The sequence below is a fragment of the Actinia tenebrosa genome, unplaced genomic scaffold, assembly GCF_029948245.1.
Source record: "Actinia tenebrosa isolate PJP-AT-01 unplaced genomic scaffold, QUT_ActTen_1.0 PGA_scaffold11__36_contigs__length_13525064, whole genome shotgun sequence".
Classification (NCBI taxonomy): domain Eukaryota; kingdom Metazoa; phylum Cnidaria; class Anthozoa; order Actiniaria; family Actiniidae; genus Actinia; species Actinia tenebrosa.
In genome coordinates, this window is record NW_028292571.1 from 11,303,321 (window position 1) to 11,324,556 (window position 21,236).

Below are 21,236 nucleotides of genomic sequence, written 5' to 3' on the forward strand. Positions count from 1 at the left end.
AATTTTACTTCGTCACTGATCATAAAATACACAGCCGTATCAGAGCTTACAGGCTGATAACTTCTAAGTAGCCCTCCAGCTCCAACTATGAGTACACAAAAAAGTCATGTGATTGATAGTAAGCAATACACCATGTAATATGCTGGATGACATACCACAACTTTCAAAGCAGGACATTCCCTTTGATTTCCGTCCCTATAATACTGTTTAGTTTTATTTTAATTTGTCCTGCTATTGTATTTTCCTTTATTAGGTGTCATTTTTGTCTAGATCACTGATATGGCCAAGAATTTGCCAAACTTATTGAGTGCTTATTGAATTGAGATATATTATTATTTATGACACTAAATATTATGATAATAAATATTATCTATGTATGATTGACTGATTGACCCCCACTATGCAGACTGACTGACATGCTTCTGACTGAGCACTGATAGACTCACACAACGACTGATTGATGAGTGACTGCACAACGCTGAATACAAACACTCATGACTGTCTCAACTCACTAACTGACCATTGATTGTCCCACTTACTGATTTACTCTGACTGACTGAACCACAACTCACTGATTTCTGACTGACAACAACTGACTTGGCTGAACTGACAGCTGATGACTACCTGAACCTGACGGACCCCGCCAACCAACCGACCCAATGGATGACTTGGCATGTACCAAGCCACAGGCTGACTGCATAAACAATGTTTCAGTTGCTTTCCATCATTAATGTCGCTCTTAATTTGCATCTTTTTTAGGAAGTTTTCAAACTTCCTTCCAAGGTACCAAGCTCCCAAGGGATTACACACTGGATTGGATCATTCTAGTTTAATTAAATCAAGTACAAAACGATCTTCTTTGCTCCTACGAGAAAAATCTCAAAGTAAATAGAAGAAATAGGGCACTCCTTCGCAGCGTCATCATAATCCTAACCAAGGCTGTTGCAAGGCGACCTGAAGCATGAAGACAATAAGAGCATACCAAGGACACTGAATTTTGGAGCTAAACAATACCCTTCGAAAAAAAACCAAAAAAAAAAAAAAAAAAACAAACAATAAAATAAAATAAAGCTTGCTAACATAAGGAAACCCATACCCCAAACTTTTCTTTCTTCAAGAGAAGAATGAATATCGGCCAGCCCCCCACCAACTTGTTTGAATTATTTCCCTTGGTTAAGGCTACTGTCCTGGCTATGGTACTGGTTCCCGTTTGAACCAGTCACGACCATGTTGATCGGTCTGATGATTGGCCAAATGACATCCTGTCTACCCATTGAGTATACAGGTAGGCTTAGCCCCACATTCCCATTTCTTTCAGATTGGGTAGGTGGGGGGGGATAAACTTAATGAAACAAGTATATAAAAAAATCTTATAGTCCCCTCACATGTGCCTAAGAAGCAGCTCAATTTGGAGGAAAACCAAAGAGATTTCAATCTCAAGAGAATTGAAACCTATGAGCTGAATTCCAACATGCCGCAAGGGGTATAATTCAATCCATATTAAATTTCTTAGTGAACGATAATTTAACAACTTACAAAACTACTTTCAATTTAATTACCAAAAAATATTGGGGGGGGGGGGGGGGGGTTGGGTAGGGGGGCACTTTCCCCCCTTGTACCCACCCTCCATATTCCAGTGTCACCCGTCACTGTGTGCAGTAATATTACGTTGTAAATGTTTGTTGTAATCCACAATGAATCATATTCCTCAAGGTTTGGAGATCATGACTGATGCTTGAAAACATCTTGTGAAGACACCACGGGGTAGGGTAAATTGGAGGCAGTTGTAATGTACCTGGAAATCACTCTTCTAGATACGCTCCACCCAATACAGCTCAATTTGACGAATCGTTGTCGGGTTCAGAAACATAAAACATGAAAGCTGATACAAAGTGGCACAGGGATGACATAATCCTTTATGATTTTAATCATTTGCGACATCCATGCGAGGGTCGGTCGAATGCCAAACACGTTTTGAAAAGACCTGCTTTAAGTTGATATGCCACGGTCGTCCGGTCACAGCATGCATCAATTAACATACTTCCAGGTGGCCATTCGGTCTCAGGGCTTCTCAGGGCTTCTGACAGATGCGGGAAAAAAATTGAAAAAATGATTTTTTTGGATTATGCTGAGAAAATAGGCAAATTATGCTGAAAAAAAAAGTGATAGTATCAGGAACGTCAAATCGAAAAATATTCTGATTTTTATTTTATAAAATACGATTATACATGTTTTTTTTAAAATTTTGCTTCTTTACTTAGCTCCAAACTTTGTTTAACTAAGTTTTACGCAAATTATTTACGGTTTTACCTTGATTTTGCTTCTTTATTTGACACGGCCCTTGTTTATCTCAGGTTTTTAATCCACACGTGTAATCTTTGTTTTTCGCACATACACTCAATTCTTCTCGATATGTTTTCTCTCCAAAACATTGCTTGTTTGAATGTTTTTTTTTTTTTTTGAAACCTCTAAATTTATGATCTGTTTTTGAAGCTTAACAAAAAAATCTGAACGTTATTTACCACCTCACCTCACCTTGCCACAACAATATATCGTTTGCATATTCGTAGTTACCTGCGCAGTAATAGATTATCTATTATGTACGCCTTATTATAGGAAAATAACTCGCTCCACAAAATCAAAAATCCTTATAAATAGCATAATTTAAATCGTGTTAATTTCTTCTTTTTTTCCATAATTAACGGTTTCATAATGAATTTATCCATTTTTGAGCTATTATAGAAGTTGCTAGATCTCAAATGTTTACGAGAGAAATATTATTTTACGCGCGAAAATTTTGTCTGCGAATACACTTTAGCCAATCAGAGAGTATGTTTTATTTAAGGCTAGTTACCAGGCTCTTTCACGGTTTTTAACTAGAACGCCTTGTTCCTTTTCATTACACGTATGATCATAAACAGTTTTTAAACGCTGTTTATTGCTTGGAAATTGGTAAGTAAACTATACAAAATTCGTAATTTCATCAAAATAAGAAAACATTATAATACACTTTCTTCTTGATTATTAAGTTTCTTTAGATTTTTGACGAATTATGCGGGATTTTGCCGGATTATGCGGAAATCGTTGGATTGTGCGGAAAAAAGGCGAATTATGCGGTCCGCACCCGCATATCCTGTCAGAAGCCCTGGCTTCTATGCTCTATGTTTCTGAACCCAACAAACGATTCTTCACTTGAGTGTATACAGCACGCATACAAACAAGAGAGACTAACATGGCATGTAGGCATGTTTTCTATTTCATTCTCATTCAGGCAATCAAATCTGAGGGATTTGTTTACAGTTTTTGTTTTGGAAGACTGTCATTTTGATTTATCGCAGTGAAAAACCAATTTCACCTGTTGGATTATGTACATACATTTTTACATAGAATATTGAGAATCGCAGTAAACACACAAATATGCATATTTTCAGGATTTAAAATGAAGGCCAGTAAGTCAATGGTCATGATGACTGGCCAAAACGGTTTAAGCTTAGTCATGACTCGTTTCGTAAGGAAAAATTAAACTGGACAAGTTCCAATTCTGGCCGTTATTTTAAGCCCTGATCTTATGCACAAAAATTAATGTGAAGATGATACACACACACACATACCTTGAAAACCTAGTATAAACTCTAGTTGTAGTATATTATACAATAAATTGGATTGAAATTTCTTATCGTTTAGAATATTGTTACATGTGGGTACCATGATTAAAATAAATTAACTTTGTTTATAGAGGATAACACTTGACAGTAATTCAACTGATAAACTCGTGGTCCTCTTTTAATGTCTCTAGTTAATTAGGGATGGGACCGCCATTAACGTGATCATCCGAGCCACGTGAAGGTCTAACCATTTGCAGATGTAATTACAAAGGCAGCACCTTCTCAATTATTTTGAGACCCTGAGTGTTGAACCACGACCTCCCGCACAACAGACCGGCGCTCTTACCAACTGAGCTAAAATTTGTTTATACCACGTTATTTTACCAAGCTTTCACACCACTAGTGCATCATCAGGGCTAAAGTAATCAGTTATAAACAATGATTTATACAAACTAGAAAAGTATTTGCGCGCGCAACTTAAACCAATAAGATGTTGCTATATCTACATATGTATTTCTTCTTGTTATTTAGAGATGTGATGAACTGAAGCTGAAAGGCAATGGGTTGTTCAATGCTAAGAAGTACAACAAAGCATGTTCATATTACAGTCAGGCCATCAAGCTAAGGTACAGTCAACCATAAGCCGCTACTGTTGTCCATAAACCTGTCTGCAATATGCCACATTTGTTATTCAACTGGTGCATTTATAAAATTAAATGATCTGTCTAGTTTGGTGGTAACTATCTTTGTTGCGATAACCATTGACCTCCTTCTAAACATCACTCTAACTTACTTTCTAAAGGCTTTTGGCATTATACCATTAATGATAACTTTGAATTATGAACGATATCATTAAAGAGACAGATTTACAAACCTTCAAAAAATACTACATGGTTATGGTTTTTTTTTGTAAATTTTTGACACTTTTAAAAGCCAATAATTCTGGTTCTTTTCATTCTACCATGTTCCAATTTGCCAGACTTACTTACTTCTGACTTACATCTTGAGATGCTTACTCAAATGACACAAGTTTTTTTACTAAGGAAATGAAATAAAAAAACCTCACCCAGTCCCTTGCTAGTTTGTAAAATGACTAATACTCCCATTTTGAGTTCGCCTTTGCCTATCAGTCTTAGCCTCGATTGTATACAATTGTGTTCTTTTCTTTCATTAAGCTCCATTGTATAGTAAGGAATGTATGTACTATGGAACAATACAAATTGATTAAAATGCCACAGGTTATTGTTGAGTAGCTGAATATTATAACGCACAACCGAGACTAAGACTGAGCAAAGAGAACTCGAAACTGGAGTATTCTACCTAGCTGCCATTCTTCTAGTATATTTTTTATTCCTAGGAATCACACACTGTACATAGCAGGTTTTAATCATTGGGCACACACTTACAGCCTAAAAAATCTTTATATATCATCTTAGGCCTTTTGATGCTGTCCTGTACGGGAATAGAGCACAGAGCTACCTGAGTGCTGCAAAATATAGGTATGTCAATTATGATAAACTGCAACTTAGGGTGCCCTGGTATGTTAGTTTACTGGTATTATTGATATTTAAGCTCAGTAGTTGCAAGTTGCCCTTTACAATTGAATTTTTTTACTGCTGTCATTCAACATTAAATAGGTACTAACAGTTACTGATTATTCTTGATTGACGTAAGCGAAAAATGAAATTTTAGTGTACAGCTTGGAACTACCAAGTTTGCATAATGTTGAAAACTGCATTCTTTTAATAAATAATATGTTAATAATATGTTGAAATTTTGAATGTTGAATTTTCTTGTCATTGCTTTCTTGTTACAGAGAAGCTCTCTCAGATGCAAGAAGAGCAATCTGTTTGAATCCGTCTTGGGACAAGGTACATTTTGTATGATACATCATAGACCATGGTCTCTTGTATTAGTAATTTTTAACATTGCTGTAATACAAGCAACAAAATTGCACAACTCGTAGTGCAACGTTGTTGCATTGCAAGATGCAAAGCAATTGCTGCTGATATTAGCACACCTTACACAAAAAAATTGCATATTGCTTTGTGATCAAGTAGAAACTCTTTGCAACAATGAAAATTTGTCGTGTGTGAAGCTGCAACTTGCAACCTAACAGTGTTGCACTTCAGGTGATTGGTCTTGTATCACTACATTTTTCAGCCAACCTCTATTAGTGGCCTCCCTGACTGCTGCAATAAATTGTACTCCCCTAATGAGCTTCAAAGATCCTGGTGCAGAGCTTTCAATAGTATTTGTAGTAGGTATAGTACTAAAAAATAGGGGGCTGAATCCACTGGTGTTTGTATATAACTTTCTTTGAAAATGAATGAATTTTTTTCTCAAATAGCCTGAAATTTAAGGTGAAGTATCCGGCAATTAACCGCTGGTAGCCACCTTTTATTGAAAGCTCTGCTGGTGATGACTGATAATGTTTAAATAACTAACATGAGGGATAATATGTGTTCACCTCTTTTGTTACACTAGGGCTATTTTCGGTATGCTAAGGCATATTACCACTTGGGCTTTTACGACAAGGCTATTGCAATCAACCTACAGGCACAGAAGAAGTGCAGCCAGACAGGAGAGCTGGTCCAGCAAGCAATCCTGTTTAGTAAAGGTAATATTACTACAAACGATTCACTGAAAAAACCTTTGGACTGGCCTAACACAGGGCATGGCTAGCCTACAACCTAGCAGGGTGCAGGTCTTATAGATGTCATATTGAAACCAGGAAATGGGCACTCATCATGAATCTTTCCTGTACCCCAGTGGTAGAGCATCTGACCAGTATCCACTGTCAGTAGTAAAATATGACAACCTAGCAGTGTGCAGTTCTTATAGATGTCATAATGAAACCAGGAAATGGGCACTCATCATGAATCTTTCCTGTACCCCAGTGGTAGAGCATCTGACCAGTATCCAGACTGTCAGTAGTAAAATATGACAACCTAGCAGTGTACAGGTCTTATAGATGTCATAATGAAACCAGGAAATGATCACTCATGTAGCCTGCGTCACATCCGGAATTTTCTTCGAAGAAAATTCCAGATGTGACGCAGGCTACCACTCATGATGAATCTTTCCTGTACCCCAGTGATAGAGCATCTGACCGGTATCCAGACTGTCAGTAGTAAAATATGACAACCTAGCAGTGTGCAGGTCTTAAGGATGTCATAACGAAACCAGGAAATGGGCACTCATCATGAATCTTTCCGGTATCCAGAATGTCATGGGTTCGATTCTTATCATGGACTTTTTTTCTCCATTCAGCTAGAGACAAATAAATAATTATAAAGCCTGTCAGTAGTAAAATATGACTTGTAATCTGGCCACTGGCAGGCAGCCCTTTCTAAGGACTTTAGTAGTATATCCACAATATGAATGTATATCCTTTATTTCCATTCCAGGCAGAAGCTGTAGTCCTTCTTCCCAACCCACTAGCAAACGACAGCGTATATCCAGTGTCGAAGCACAAATTTCACCCCTTGTTTCTGATGAAGACGAAGGAGACTACTCTGATTTACCAGAGTTAATAATGGATGATAGTGGTTAGTAGACTTTTGTATGACTGTATAGAACAGTATTATAGATATGTACTGCAATGACAGGCTGTGATCAATTACCAATGACAGCCACACTCTCTTGATTTGAATAAGTAGTGACCTCCAACTTCTCGATTTGGAAAGAAAAGTCCCACATTTACAACCATGCTAAATCTCTTTCATTCCCTTGTCTTTTTCTCTTGCCTTGCACTGCACTGCTTTGCTTTCCCTCTTTTTTTTTTTTTTTTTTTTTTTTTTTGTTTGTTTTTCGTTTCCCACTTCCATAGATTCATTCTTTTACATTTTTTCTTTGTAATTACTTCAGAAGAAGAACTGGATGAACCAGGTCCTTCAGCAAATAAAGACAAAGCTTCTAGCACCATTAAAACATCAAGGATTACGGCTATCAAATCAGAAGACACCATGAACTGCAAAAGAGTCCAGTGTTTGTGCAGCCGTTGCATTCCAAGAACCACATTGAATAGAAAACTAAAGAGAACATCTGACACTATGCACAATCATCCTGGAGATGATGATGATGATCACAATCATGATGATGACTGTAGTAATAAATATAGACAAAATAACAGACAAATATCAAAAATGTATCAAGGAAAAAATCCCAGTCATTCAGGAGCAAAGTCAAATGAAGCTTGTGCTTCATCAAGTATCCATCACCATTATAAGGATCACGATGATGATGAATGCTGTACGGGTTGTGAAGTTACAAGAAAAACGGACAAAGATATTGAAAGTACCGCAACGTCACATGGAGAGCTGTCTGGTATATTTTCAATTAATCATCATCACATGTATCATGATTCTGATGATGCAAGAGACTTTAAGATTCAAGGGAGATTGGGCAATAGCGATGCTCAAAAGAAATCTAAGAAGACATTGATTAAGAAGGATTTGAAGAGTGATGACAAGAATCACTTACTGTCATCGTTAGATAATGGGAGTGAATCTTCTTCCTCAAGTACACTTAACACTCTGAGCAGCTCTACAAATGTGGTATCTAGTAATCACAACATGTGTGATGATTCTGATGGATGTGAATGTGAAAGTTGTTCAAGCAGCTTGGGGGTACAGGGAAAGAATAAGCCCACAAGTAGTGCTCAGGCTGGCCTACAATCCAACAATGATATCAATAATGACAGTCATTCTAGAGATGATTATGATGAGCATGAGTGCATATGTGGGTTATGCCCTGTTAATGGTGATGATGATGATGAATGGGAAGACATAGATGATGATGATGATCACAGTTTTTCAGACATGGGTAAGTAGTTTTCATAAATGCATTGAGATATTTCCCGCTCATCGTATCATAATATATATTTAGACCTTTTTATTTTGGGCATAATGTTTTTTCCAAGTTCACACCATGTGTCATCCTGGAAATTATTTCTTTGTTTAACGGTTGCGCATGAGCAGGGTTGTCAATAAAATTTTTAGTAGGCGGTTATGAAATTGAAATAGGCAGTAAACCGGAAATCCTTGGAGCATGAAATCGAGTCATGCTTGTCACCAGTCTCACTCTTCTCACAAAAATTCAAGATGGCGGACAACGTAGTTTCGATTGCGTTGCAGTTTTCGTAGTACAGCAACAAAGTTTGGGTAAAAACTTATTTTGTGCACACATTTTGCTAGTTTGGAGAACTTTAATCAAGATTTACAATTTCATAGGGAAGTGGCTGAGTAGGTGACCGAATTAGCAAGAGTAGACGGCGGAGTCTGCCGGTTGCCGGCTTCTATGGCAGGTTTCATTGTTGACGTATTTCCGGTGACGTGACCACCCTGAAAACGAAGCTGGCCGTCACGCGGCCGTCAGTTTAGCCATCATTTTGTAAACAAACTGTTGCCCTTTAAAAAGTGTATCTTGATATAATTAAGCTAAATTTTTGAAGTTTTGTCACGACGGGTAAAACGTGTATTGTATTGGGTTGTACGAACAAAGATTCGGGGAAACATAGGAAAGAAAATGTGAAGTTTCATCGGACACCAAAAGAGGAGCCCAGGCGAAGCATGTGGATAAAAGCTATCAACAGACGAGAAGAAAACAAAGGAAACTTATAGATTCCTTCTTCAGACAACGACAGAATTTGTAGTGAACATTTCGTTAAAGGTAAGCTGATCATAAATCGTAATTTTCCCCGTGTATTTGTGATACAGAGTACGCAAAAATAGTATAGAAATGTCTATCTATGTCTATTTATTTCGTGTACAGTTTACGAAAACAAAGTCTTATGTTTTTGTTTTGTTTTGTTTTTTGTTTTTGTATGAGTGAACACGTTTCTCTCAGGAAATATTTAAAAAGGGATTAAAAATATCTACATTCAAAATATTTTTGTTTAAATATCGCTCAAAATCTCCTAAGTGCGTTCATTATCGATGTAAACAATTTGCAATAATTTTTTTTGTGTACTAGGAAAGAGTGATAATCCAGAGAGCCCAGACTATAAACCAACGATGAACATGGGATATTGTAAAGGTTCAGAAACTGCCAGCAGAAGATTTTCTAGAATTTCTAAGCGAAATTATAAAAAGTCACTTGAAGATTTCTTTGCTGAACGATCAAGATCGACAGAAGCCAGCAAACGACGGTATGATGATGATGTGACACGTACAGATACAGAAATGGCAGCAGGCGCTTTATTGGATTTGTCAGAAAATAAAGAGAACAACAAAGGTAGGAAAATGATATCTTAGCTTATATTGTTAAAATACATTTTTTTCTATACAATTTCTTTGTAGAAAAAGTTGTAATAAGTTTTATATATTTTAAAGTTGTTTATATTAAAATTCAGTAAAAATAATATATAGTATATTTTTATTTACATATATTGTATTTATCTTTTCAGATCGATTTAAACATAATATTTGCTTGAAAAGATTAGCAGAGTTGAATATGGAAAAGAAGGAAATTTTAAGGGAGTTGGCACGTCTTCAAGAACAGATACACTCCTTGACTATTAACAACACACCAAAAATGAGGGCCTCAACACTCGTGAATCTCTCCACCAATCCAAATGAATCTACTCTTTTCTATACTGGCCTACCATCTCATGATTGCTTTCTCTGGTTAAGTAGTTTCCTTGCAGATTCCTTCCCGTCATCAAATATTCTTGCTTCAGCTGATATTCTTCTTTTGGTTCTAATGAAACTTAGGCTAAATGCACCTCATAGGGATTTATCCTACCGCTTTGACATTTCTCCATCTCTGGTAAGTTCTCTATTAGACAGTGCTCTTCCTGTGTTTGCAAAGCAAATCTGTTTCTTCATTCACTGGCCAACAAGAGAGGAAGCAAGACGATATCAGCCGCAGTGTATCAAAGATACCTACCCTAGCTGCATTTCTATAGTTGACTGCACTGAAGTTTTTATAGAATGCCCAGCAAACTTCAATGCAAGATCTGCCACCTACAGTAACTATAAGCATGCTAATACAATAAAGTTCTTGGTTAGCATTGCACCATCCTGGTGGTGTATCATTCATATCACGTGCATATGGGGGGAGGGCTTCAGATAAAGTCATCAGTTTAGAGTCAGGATATTTAGATTTTATTCAGCATGGAGACACTATCTTAGCTTATAGAGGTTTTTTGATTGTGGATGAAGTGTTGTCTAGAGGGGCAAAACCCGTCATTCCTGCATATCAGAAAGGAAAGGAGCAGCTTAGTGCAAGAGAGGTGGAGAAGAGTAGGAGAATTGCTCACATTAGGATACATGTGGAGAGAGCAATGGAAAGACTAAAGAACTTTCGAATTCTATCTGGAAAAATGAGCTTGAACATGGTTCCTCATGCTGACAGTATAATGACAATTTGTGCTGCAATTATGAATATGCATCCAAGGCTAGTGAACTGAATAAGAAAACTGTTAGCACATCTGGACTGGGAAATGTCATTACAACAAAATCACAATAATTACAATTAAATACAAGCATTTGAAATTGAATTTGTGTGTAGTATCTGTGATTTCTAGGAAGCTCAAGATTTTCATCTAAACAAAAATCTGAGTGATGTGCAGCTTCTTCAACAGTTAGAGCCCTATATTTGTAAGGGCACTTTATTTCAAGTGTGCCCTCTCCGCAACAGTCACAAGATAGTACGCCATCTGCTGTTGCCCCCATGAATGAATTTGTGGTGCTGATTCTGAACCCAGATTTATTACGTGTGAAGTTCTTGTGGTTGCTGGATTGCATTTCTTGTAAATATTCTTGAAATGCGATGCTTTCATTGTCTAGCCCCCATTTCACAGCATCCTTTCTGCTAAGATCATATGACTTGTAGCTCATTATTCTTGTAATGAGGTGGTCAGGGGGTGTTGTCTCTTTTCGGACCAATACATCATGAGCTTTAGTACCTGTGATCCTTCCCTTGCGGTGATCAAACCATAAGGGGCTCACATTCTGACATTTGGTGAATTCCAAAAAGATTGTCAATTTGATGTTCAATAACAGAATATGCTAGAAAGGTTTCTTGTACTTTATTTGACAGTTGATGATCAGTAAGGGACTTGTTTTCTTCATTATAAAGGCTTGTTAGTGTGACAGGAAAATTATTCTCAGACAGTTTCTCAGATGTTGTACTTTGTTGACAAACACCAGGCAATGGAGGAATGAGGTTAAAAAAGGCGGCATAAGGGCAGATTTTGTGAAAAGAAGTAAGTGCAGAGCTATCTGGAAGTGGATCCCTGCTGGATGGTGTAAAAGATTCCACTTTTTTCTTTCTGTTACTGTTGACTAACCCTTGGATGTTATCGACAGTGGTTGGCTTAATCTGAAACAAAATACAACAAAAATTCTTACAACATGCACAGTGTCCTAGCTTAATCGTAAATCTTTACTTCTAAATATTTTAGGCAATCGATTGATGTTTTTACCAGGGTTAAATAAAGAAGCTTCCTTCCTTCCTTCCTTCCAAATTGAATGGATTAGATACTCCAATTCGCTTTTTTTGATTAGATTTGTACAAAACTGTGTGTGTGTAAATACCATATATACCTCTTTTTTGAAAACTTTATTCCATTTGCAAGCTTCACTGGTCACAGATGTTTTATTGATTCCATATCTAACGCCCAGTTCTACCTTAAACAGCAGGGCTGCAATATGACTACAAGCTTCCCCTAACCTGGAAGAAATATAATTAAAATCATGTCATAAATTGCATAAAAGACATTTATAATATTATTCACTTACAAATTACTACTTACCCTGCAGCACATGTACAATGGGCACAAAATATGTCTGCACTGGTTTTGTGTAAACAGACCCACGGCTGATGAGCTTTTTCCTTCGTTCTCATGGAGGGAAGAACTCCGGCTTTTAAAAAACAGTAGGGTGCTTCTTTAACATCAAACGCTTTGACTTCCTCGACGTGGCCACTTTCGACATATCTACAAACATATCTACGAAATTTATCACGAAAAGTTTAGGATTTTGAAAGTCAAAGCAATCTTTTAAATTCCAAACGTGACACAGTGTAATTCATTTAAAGAACCTAGTTCAGTTGACTTGTGCTGTAAAAAGTAACGCAGCTTCAAGACAACAATCTTGTGTTTACATATGCAAATAATATTATCACAATAAGTGTCATAAACAGCCAATTAGCGACCGCCATATTGCTCAAGTCGCTTGACAAGTTCACGACAAAAATGACCGAAAAGCAATATTTTGAAAACTTTTTAAAAGTTGAGATAAATTTTAAATAAAGCTTTTAGGTTTGCCATAGAGGTTGATTAATTTACGACTCCATAAAATTCATTCAATGCTCGGTATAAAAGCCATCTATAGACTAGAGGCGTACGTTGATGGGGTTGATATTTGTACAAAACAACTAGTCTTTTCTTTAAAAGCTTATGTACTGGCAAAACAGTCTTTTGCAGTAATACCAACAAAAAAGTATTTAGTATTATAAACTTACCTATATGCCTCTAAGCTCTTGTATGCTTTCATTGATTTTTTGTCAAAAATAGACGGTGTTTCTACTAGGTACGTGTAAATCTGTCCAAAGTCCAGGTCCGGCCAAAGAGTAGGGTCAGTCGACCAATTTTCATCTTTTATGATGTATGGGTCCGGTAAAATAGTTCCAGATACACCAAAACTTAATTTTTTCCGGTACCGTTCTTTTGCTTCTGATGGCATACCCATTACATATAAAGAAAACGAATTCTTAGTGTCCTTAGCCATAGCCAAGAGACGGCTTTCCCCAGCCGTCAAAAATTCCACCGCGCGTATGAGTCCGAATTTGACGGCCAGCTTCGAAATGCACGAGCGGATGTGACGTCAAAAAAAGATTCCATGAAACCTGCCATTGAAAACCCTGTATGAGAAAAGGAATTTTATTCTCAAGAGAATGACTGCATTGGGTCTGAAATGGGAAAACATTATGCCTAAGTTGTTTTTGGGGGGGGGGGGGGTACATTCGAGCAACTAAACCTCATGTAAAGATATAAATTTAACAGATTTATCAGACTTACCAGACTTAGATGAACCCTCAGATGAGGATGATGATGATGATGACGATGATGACGAGGATGATGATGATGATAACGAGGATGATGATGATGATGATGAAACGTACCTTTTCAACCCACTCTTTCATATGTTTGAGTCTATGATGCCCAGTGCACCTCTCCCACCTCAGGTATGTCTTTTTACTTTAACCAGAATATACTGTATCAGATATAATTTTTTTATCATGTCTTTCAAACTCTACTTTACAGACATTACGATTAATAGTGAACTCACGCACTGTAATTCGTTGGAAAGTTTCTTTATGTACACAGGGGGGTTCTTTTTGCTTTTTTTTTTTTTTTTTTTTTTTTTTTTTTTTTTTTTTTTTTTTTTTTTTTTTTTGAGTTTGAAGCACTTTCCCAAAGAAGCGCAAAGGTCTTTTTTTTCTCATTCACAATTAAGTTAAATGGGTATTGCAGTACTTCTGTTTCAACGAACCATGTTCATTCATTACGTAGATGATTAGTTCACCATTACTCACCTATTTTGATCGATTGTCTTTTGGGGGGGGGGGGGGGGGGCAACTGGGTTATTGGGTGACAGCAATAGAGTGTATGCCTTATATCCGTGAAAAACTTCGTAAGCCAAGTACACAAATTTGCACAAATTAGTAAAGTTCAGTAAGCCGTAGACTTACAAAACTTTGCACTAATTTTTTTTTTCCACGCACATAGTTATAGTATGCGCTCTAAACCATAGACCTAGTACACAAACGTTGCGCTATTTTGTACAATTTTGATAGTTATTTTTGTCACGCGTATAGTTATAGTATGCGCTCTATTATGTGTAGCCCTCTTAAAACAAACTTAGTGCATCGATTGATGATTAATATTCTTTATTTGTATTTATTTTACAGCTGGTTTTCGGGAGTGAGATTCTTCTTTTAGCTCTCATACGACAAGTAAGTAGAATTATCTTAAAAACTTGCGGTTCAGCTTATTATTCCACATTTCGCTACAGGAAATGACGTCAAGTGAAACCAAGTTTTCCAAAAGTAATGATCTTCAATAATGTTTCGTTTTCATTCTAGTTTTTTTTTTTTTTTTTGGACCCAGAAATACTTTATGACTTAATTAAAAGCTCTATTTGATCACCTTAAGTGTTAGTCTGGGTTGGCCTTACCTAAATTGAGGACGTGATCGGGAACCAATCCCATGAAAGATCACACTTAAGTTATTACGTTTATCAAGTTTTGGGATGTTTGGGCAAAAACAGACCAATTTCAAGGCTGTTTAAGGCAAATCGTAAATAGGAGGGAATGTATGGTTTTTGGGGATGCTGTCATTGAAACACATATGCTCTCTTATTTTTGCAACTTTGAAAGCTTGCTACTCAGTTAAGTATTCATCCAAACGTGCTCACACTCAATATTAGTGCCAATATTAGTATGACCTTTTTTGTGCTGGGAAACATTTCTTAATATTAATATAAATCCTGAGCCCCAGTCCCTTATTTATTGATATTAGCATTAACATGCAAACTGTTTAGCAACAAGCTGCACGCTGAAATAGGTTTTTCGCTGCCGTTAGTCAAAAATATGAAAGCATCGGCTGATTAGGTTTGATTTACGAGGGCAGCGAGAAAAAAAAAATTTCAGCGTGCAGCTTGTAGCTACCGAGCTCACATTTTTTGAAAATGGCAATAATTCTGGAAAGGCTCACTCAATGACACTTCTCTCTCTTGTATATAGGTACTTTTTTTTACTAAGTCAAACAATAGCTTTCTGATTGATAATGTATGTTCAGTTTATAGAAAGCCATTCAGAGTTTCAGTCAGAAGACACCCCACCAGGTGCTCTACCGGAAGTTATTGAATCACTTATCAAAAAGAAAGTCACTAAGGACATCCTTGGTAAGATACTGCAGGAGATTACTGTGCTATGTACCGTACCTTGAACAATTCTGCACGTTTTTTCTTTTTGACAATTTTTAATCGTGCTTGTAAGCCTTTACACAACATTTTCAGATTTGAGTCTTTAAATAGTGAATAGCTGATTGTGAAAATAATTTGTTATTTCCAATATGTTAATGACTATGACGTAACATTCAAATGACGAAATATTTTCATAATCAACTCACCACTATCTAAAGAATCAATTCTGAAAATATTGTGCAAAGGCTTATAAGTATATGTAATAGGACTCCATGCTGTCCAATTAAGAAATAATTGGACGAGGAAAATTCCGAGGACCGACATAATTGGATGAGGCCATAGGCCGAGTCCAATTTGGCAGTCAGAGGAATTTTTCGAGTATAATTATTTCTTGATTGGGGAGCATGAAATCCCATTACCTATTAATTATATAGCTGCCTAATTAATCCCATATCAACAAGACCTGTCCATTTAAGAAAATAATTGGACAGTTACCTATATGGGATTAATGAGAAGCTGTATAATTAGCACTTTAATTGTGCTCCTTGTCGCAAACCAATAAGGTATCAGTGCTTTACTTTGATGTTTAGACAGGCATAGTTTGTGCGTCGATGTAATGATATCACACAATGAAGTGAAGCAGTGATGCCTAAGGGAACAGTCATTATTTAAGTCGGGAGGGGGGGGGGGGGGGGAGTGGAGGAGAAAATGGCAGGCCCCCAATTTTTTTTATTGGAACATGGGGGGCCTTAAAAGGTCAAAAGGTAAACAATTTTTCCTCCAACCCCCACCCCCCTCCCCTCCGACTTAAATAATGACTGGTCCCTACTTGAATAGCGCAAGCACAATTAAAAATGTCATGAGAAATACAGTATACCACGATTTTATGAGAAATCCAATAGTAACTTGTAACTTAGCCAATCAAAATCCACAAAAAGGGCCGTATGTTAGATAACTGTAACTGGTAAATACGCTTCCCACTATAGAATGAGAATGTTTTTATTGTTAGTATTGATTTGCAGTGCTCAATACCAAGGTCGTGCATTTTTTCTTTCTTTTTGAAATATAGACCCCTTGCACGTGACGTCAAAGGAGCTCAATTTGTAGGATAAAAGATAACAATTTCCTGAGAATTGGGCACCTTTTGTTATGTCCTTCAAATTGAGTTGCATTCCCACGTGTTGCAAGGGGTGTATTAATGAATTACCATGTTGTGTAAATGGTTATGTTTTAAACTATATGAATGTATGTTCTATAAGTGATGTAATGATGTTCTGATTTTAGACTCATCGTCGTCCTGCTGTATATGTCAGAATGATTACGCACTCGATGAGATGATCACGTGTTTACCCTGTAACCACGTCTACCATGGTCCCTGTATCACCACGTGGTTGAAAATGGTAAGTCTAGAGATCTCTTTACTTTATGCATGTATGTGTACCGTAATGTTTACCCTGTAACCACGTCCACCATGGTCCCTGTATCACCACGTGGTTGAAAATGGTAAGTCAAGAGATCTCTTTACTTTATGCATGTATGTGTACCGTAATGTTTACCCTATAACCACGTCCACCATGGTCCCTGTATCACCACGTGGTTGAAAATGGTAAGTCTAGAGATCTCTTTACTTTATGCATGTATGTGTACCGTAATGTTTACCCTATAACCACGTCCACCATGGTCCCTGTATCACCACGTGGTTGAAAATGGTAAGTCTAGAGATCTCTTTACTTTATGCATGTATGTGTACCGTAATGTTTACCCTATAACCACGTCTACCATGGTCCCTGTATCACCACGTGGTTGAAAATGGTAAGTCAAGAGATCTCTTTACTTTATGCATGTATGTGTACCGTAATGTTTACCCTATAACCATGGTCCCTGTATCACCACGTTGCTTAAGATGGCAAGTGAAGAGATGGTTCGATCTGTGAGTTCGCCATGCCCAGACTTGTTTCATCCCAAAAGGGTTGTTTCAAGATTCAATCTTTGAGTTGGCCATGTCCTGACTTACGTATATCAGCCCAGAGGTTGTTCCAGGGTTTGATATGTGAGTTCGCCAAGCTCGGACTTGGATCAGCCCACAGGTTGTTTCAGGGTTCTATCTGGGATTAAGCCTTGCCCTGACTTACATCAGCCCACAGGTTGTTTCAGGGTTCTATCTGGGATTAAGCCGTGCCCTGACTTACTTCAGCCCAGAAGTCGTTTCTTTATCACAGTTTGTTGAACCAGAGACTGTGATTTTCCCAAATGTTCTTTGACAATTTTGAACTGTTTGTATCTCTCATGCAGCATGCAACTTGTCCAACCTGTCGAGATGTACTGCCACACTAAACACAGAAGAGAAAAGAAAAAAAGAAGAAAAATCCAATAAAAGCAATGGGTTTGTTGACTTTGAGGACTATCAACAAATGTGTTCTCTATTACAGAGGAAAGGACGAAATACTCCTGGTTATCAAGCCTGTTTTCTTATCGCGGTTGTAAGACCGATATTGCACATTGTTCAGAACATGTTGGCAAATCAGTAGATCGTCTGAAAGAAGTGATAGTTATACATAGTTATTCCACTCAGAATAACAACCTTTGTTGAACCCCGCGCAGAACTTCGTCCTGAAGCCCTTGAATGCGAGGTTACGCTGTGGAAATATATTGTTCAAGTCAACATGGCTGCCATGTGACAAAGGTCCATTCTAATTGGTTGTTATTTCCTAAGGTCAAACAATAGGGGGATACCAAGGGTAGTAGACTGTAACTCTGTTATTTGATATTGCTGAGGTTTCTGTTTGACAAGGAAAAGGACCTGCTAAAGTAACTTGGTTCTATATCTCAGATTGGCTGATAATTTCTCAGTTCAACCAATCACGAAGGTTTCTGTTCTTCCTTAGTTACATAGTACTAGTTCACTAATTGGTTAATGCTACTTCATCAAACCAGTCACTCAAGTTTCATTGCAGCTTATATATTTTTAGTTTTCTGATTGGCTAATACTTTTTCCACCTTAGCCAATCAATGAGGTTTAGGGCAATATTACATTGAGAACACTAGAACCGTGAACAACTCGAGTTCTTTGTCACTTTAAAGGGCCACTTGGACGAAAATCGCTCCAAAATTAAAACTCTTTCATTCGAGCTGGAACTTTGCTGAAATAATCTAGGATACATTAAGAACCACCCACTGGAATATCTTTCTGATATTCGAAAGGAAAGGGCCAAAATTTTACGATTTATTTTCGTCCGCCATTAATTTCTTTGAATCACAGAATTCGACTCAAGAAGACTGGCACGAGTACTTATGACGTCATTTACTCAACCCAAACCAAAACATTGGTGGGTAATGTATGTGCCATGTTCGTAAAACTCGGTTTATTTGGTTTATTCAGAAAATATATAATGTTTCATTCGGTTTCCTAACTACTATATGACCAAACAATGTCTAGGCGCTGAAATTTTTCAGTTTCAATAATACTGACGATCATAATTCGAAAATTTCAATACATCTCGGCAAGCCAAGAATCACAACAAAGTAGGACGCATGGACGAGATTCTAGCGGTTCCATCGCGCGAAGTGACTGAGATATTCGGGATTCGAATCATTTTAAGGATAACAATTTTTCAAGGTATATTTACATACAAGGGCAAAGAACAACCCCACAATTTGGGTCCGCGAGACATCCGACACAATGAAAGAAAAACCTACGAGCTGAGTGACAGACGCCGCTGTCGCGCGAGTAATAAATAAGAAACCTTTGACATGTTCTATTACAAAGATGATATTAGATAATCGTATGTTTGTACCTATTCAATGCATAATAAACATTTTGAAGCAAATAATGACCGTTCTGTAGTAAATCAGCTAGGAGAATTACGAGATCACATTCTAAATTATTCGGCACATAGATCTAAGTATATTGTCACAAATCTTTATATCACAACGCAGAATTCAAAAGGCAATCGGTTGTTTTCATAACATCAATCACTATTAGATTACATTGAAACTTCAAATTTAAGATCTTTATATCATGGACAGTAGGTAGCAAATACAAATAATGAAATGAACGTAAGGAATTTTTATGAAAACCTCTTCCTAAGCATTGCTTCTTCTTCTAGTTCGGCTTCATCTTCATACATTATAATTTATGGTTCTAACTCTTCAGGATTGACAAAGCGAGCGTCCAAAGGAGTTTCCATCATATTTGAAGAGGTATCAAAGGTTTAAAAAAAGTCTGTTTAGAGATTCTTTTCACGATAACGCGTTTAAAACATCAAATAAACTTCAGGTAATTTAACAAGAAATGTATAGTCAAAACGACGCTAACATGACAGTGTTGAGTAAATGACGTCACAGCGTAAAACTGCTGTACATAATGACTCGTTGGCCGTGACACAAAGAAATTAATGGCGGACGAAAATAAATCGTAAAATTTTGGCCCTTCCCTTTCGAATATTAGAAAGATATTTCAGTGAGAGGTTCTTAATGTGTTCAAGATTATTTCAGCAAAGTTCCAGCTCGAATGAAAGAGTTTTAATTTTGGAACAATTTTCGTCCAAGTGGCCCTTTAAAAAAAATGCATACCGTAGATAATCCCTTTAGCCTTCTTGGTGGTAGAGATCGAAGTGTTCTTGGTTGGAGTGTGCTCACTGTAAGTAAAAACGTAGTTCTGATCTTGATTAGCCTATCCGTTATCATACAAGGCATTCAAAGGAGTACTATTATTGATTTCTTTTGATATTAGTTTTTCAAACGCCCAAGCGCATGTTGTTAAAGGGTAAAATAACGTCGCTCGTCAAAAACAATCTAAACAAACAAAATAAAAAAGGACGAAAAAATAGTTCCTGTTAAATAGAAATTTATAGATTTATATAGCGTTTTGATAAAGTTATTTATAATTCAAAATTAATCATATATTTTCCTTGACAAAATGCTTTATAGCAATGATTATGTTCCAGTTTAAATAGTTTCTAACGTTAGTTATTCTTGATGTACCCTGGGTCTCAGAGGCTCTCGCTTTAGTGCTTATTGGTCGTAGGTTTCGTTATCGCTTCGAATCCTAGCGCCGAGAAACTGGGGCGAGAGATGCTCTGGAACCCAGCGTATTTTTGATAGAAATGCAAGAGATATTTACTGGAAATAAAGCTAGTTCGTTAAATCTGATTTCTCTTCTCTTTTACTTTTTGTTTCCCTTGCGTCTACACTAATGCGCATACATTCGAAAACGCTCTCTAGAGTTGGAGACATTTGAAAACGGAGGCCCGTATCAGTGAGAAAAGGCGAAAATGAAAAGGCTTTCGGAAATGATGGCGTCACACGGGCGAGTGTCTCGCATGCGCAGATAATGATAGCGAGTCATTTCCCATCGTATCTGCGTGTTTAGTTGTTTACTGCGATTTCCAATTACAAGCGACCAACTAGACCATTACAGACGAAAAAATGAGTTTTGGTGGATATCGATCAAAAGGGTTTCTATATAGACCGTTTTCTCAAGGTTGCGCGCTCATGCGAATTTAAGGAACTTGACGGGTCACAATATCAAAACACGGGTATTGTGCATTGCTATGAAATGTTTTCGATACGAATCCATAAAATGGATGATTCTCCTCTTTAAATATAAAACTGTCTTCAATTCTTAATGTTACTGAATTTTCGGGGGGGTTTTTTTTTCAGTTTTGTGGCCGTCGAGTTGCACCAAAACATGTGG

The 21,236-nt window shown here is 37.1% G+C and overlaps 2 protein-coding genes across 2 annotated transcripts in view; one reads left to right on the forward strand and one right to left on the reverse strand.

Annotated features, from left to right (window-relative positions):
• The window catches only part of LOC116302401 (uncharacterized), a 22,017-nt gene extending 1,325 nt beyond the window's left edge, over nucleotides 1–20,692 (forward strand). The window contains exons 2-12 of the mRNA XM_089027205.1: nucleotides 4,137–4,231; nucleotides 5,042–5,104; nucleotides 5,422–5,476; nucleotides 6,093–6,225; nucleotides 7,016–7,156; nucleotides 7,476–8,432; nucleotides 13,618–13,799; nucleotides 14,526–14,570; nucleotides 15,415–15,520; nucleotides 16,826–16,941; nucleotides 17,834–20,692. Of these exons, the coding sequence (XP_088883331.1) occupies nucleotides 4,137–4,231; nucleotides 5,042–5,104; nucleotides 5,422–5,476; nucleotides 6,093–6,225; nucleotides 7,016–7,156; nucleotides 7,476–8,432; nucleotides 13,618–13,799; nucleotides 14,526–14,570; nucleotides 15,415–15,520; nucleotides 16,826–16,941; nucleotides 17,834–17,875 (1,935 nt within the window). The 3' untranslated portion in view covers nucleotides 17,876–20,692. The remainder of the gene's footprint in view (nucleotides 1–4,136; nucleotides 4,232–5,041; nucleotides 5,105–5,421; nucleotides 5,477–6,092; nucleotides 6,226–7,015; nucleotides 7,157–7,475; nucleotides 8,433–13,617; nucleotides 13,800–14,525; nucleotides 14,571–15,414; nucleotides 15,521–16,825; nucleotides 16,942–17,833) is intronic.
• Nucleotides 8,915–13,303, reverse strand: LOC148912557 (uncharacterized). The gene is made up of 4 exons (XM_089027554.1): nucleotides 13,077–13,303; nucleotides 12,367–12,549; nucleotides 12,158–12,284; nucleotides 8,915–11,933 (listed from the first exon to the last, which is right to left on the reverse strand). Exons 1-4 carry the CDS (start codon nucleotides 13,301–13,303, stop codon nucleotides 11,541–11,543), a joined length of 930 nt encoding a protein of 309 aa, XP_088883680.1. The 3' UTR covers nucleotides 8,915–11,540.
• Nucleotides 20,693–21,236: the final 544 nt, after the last annotated feature.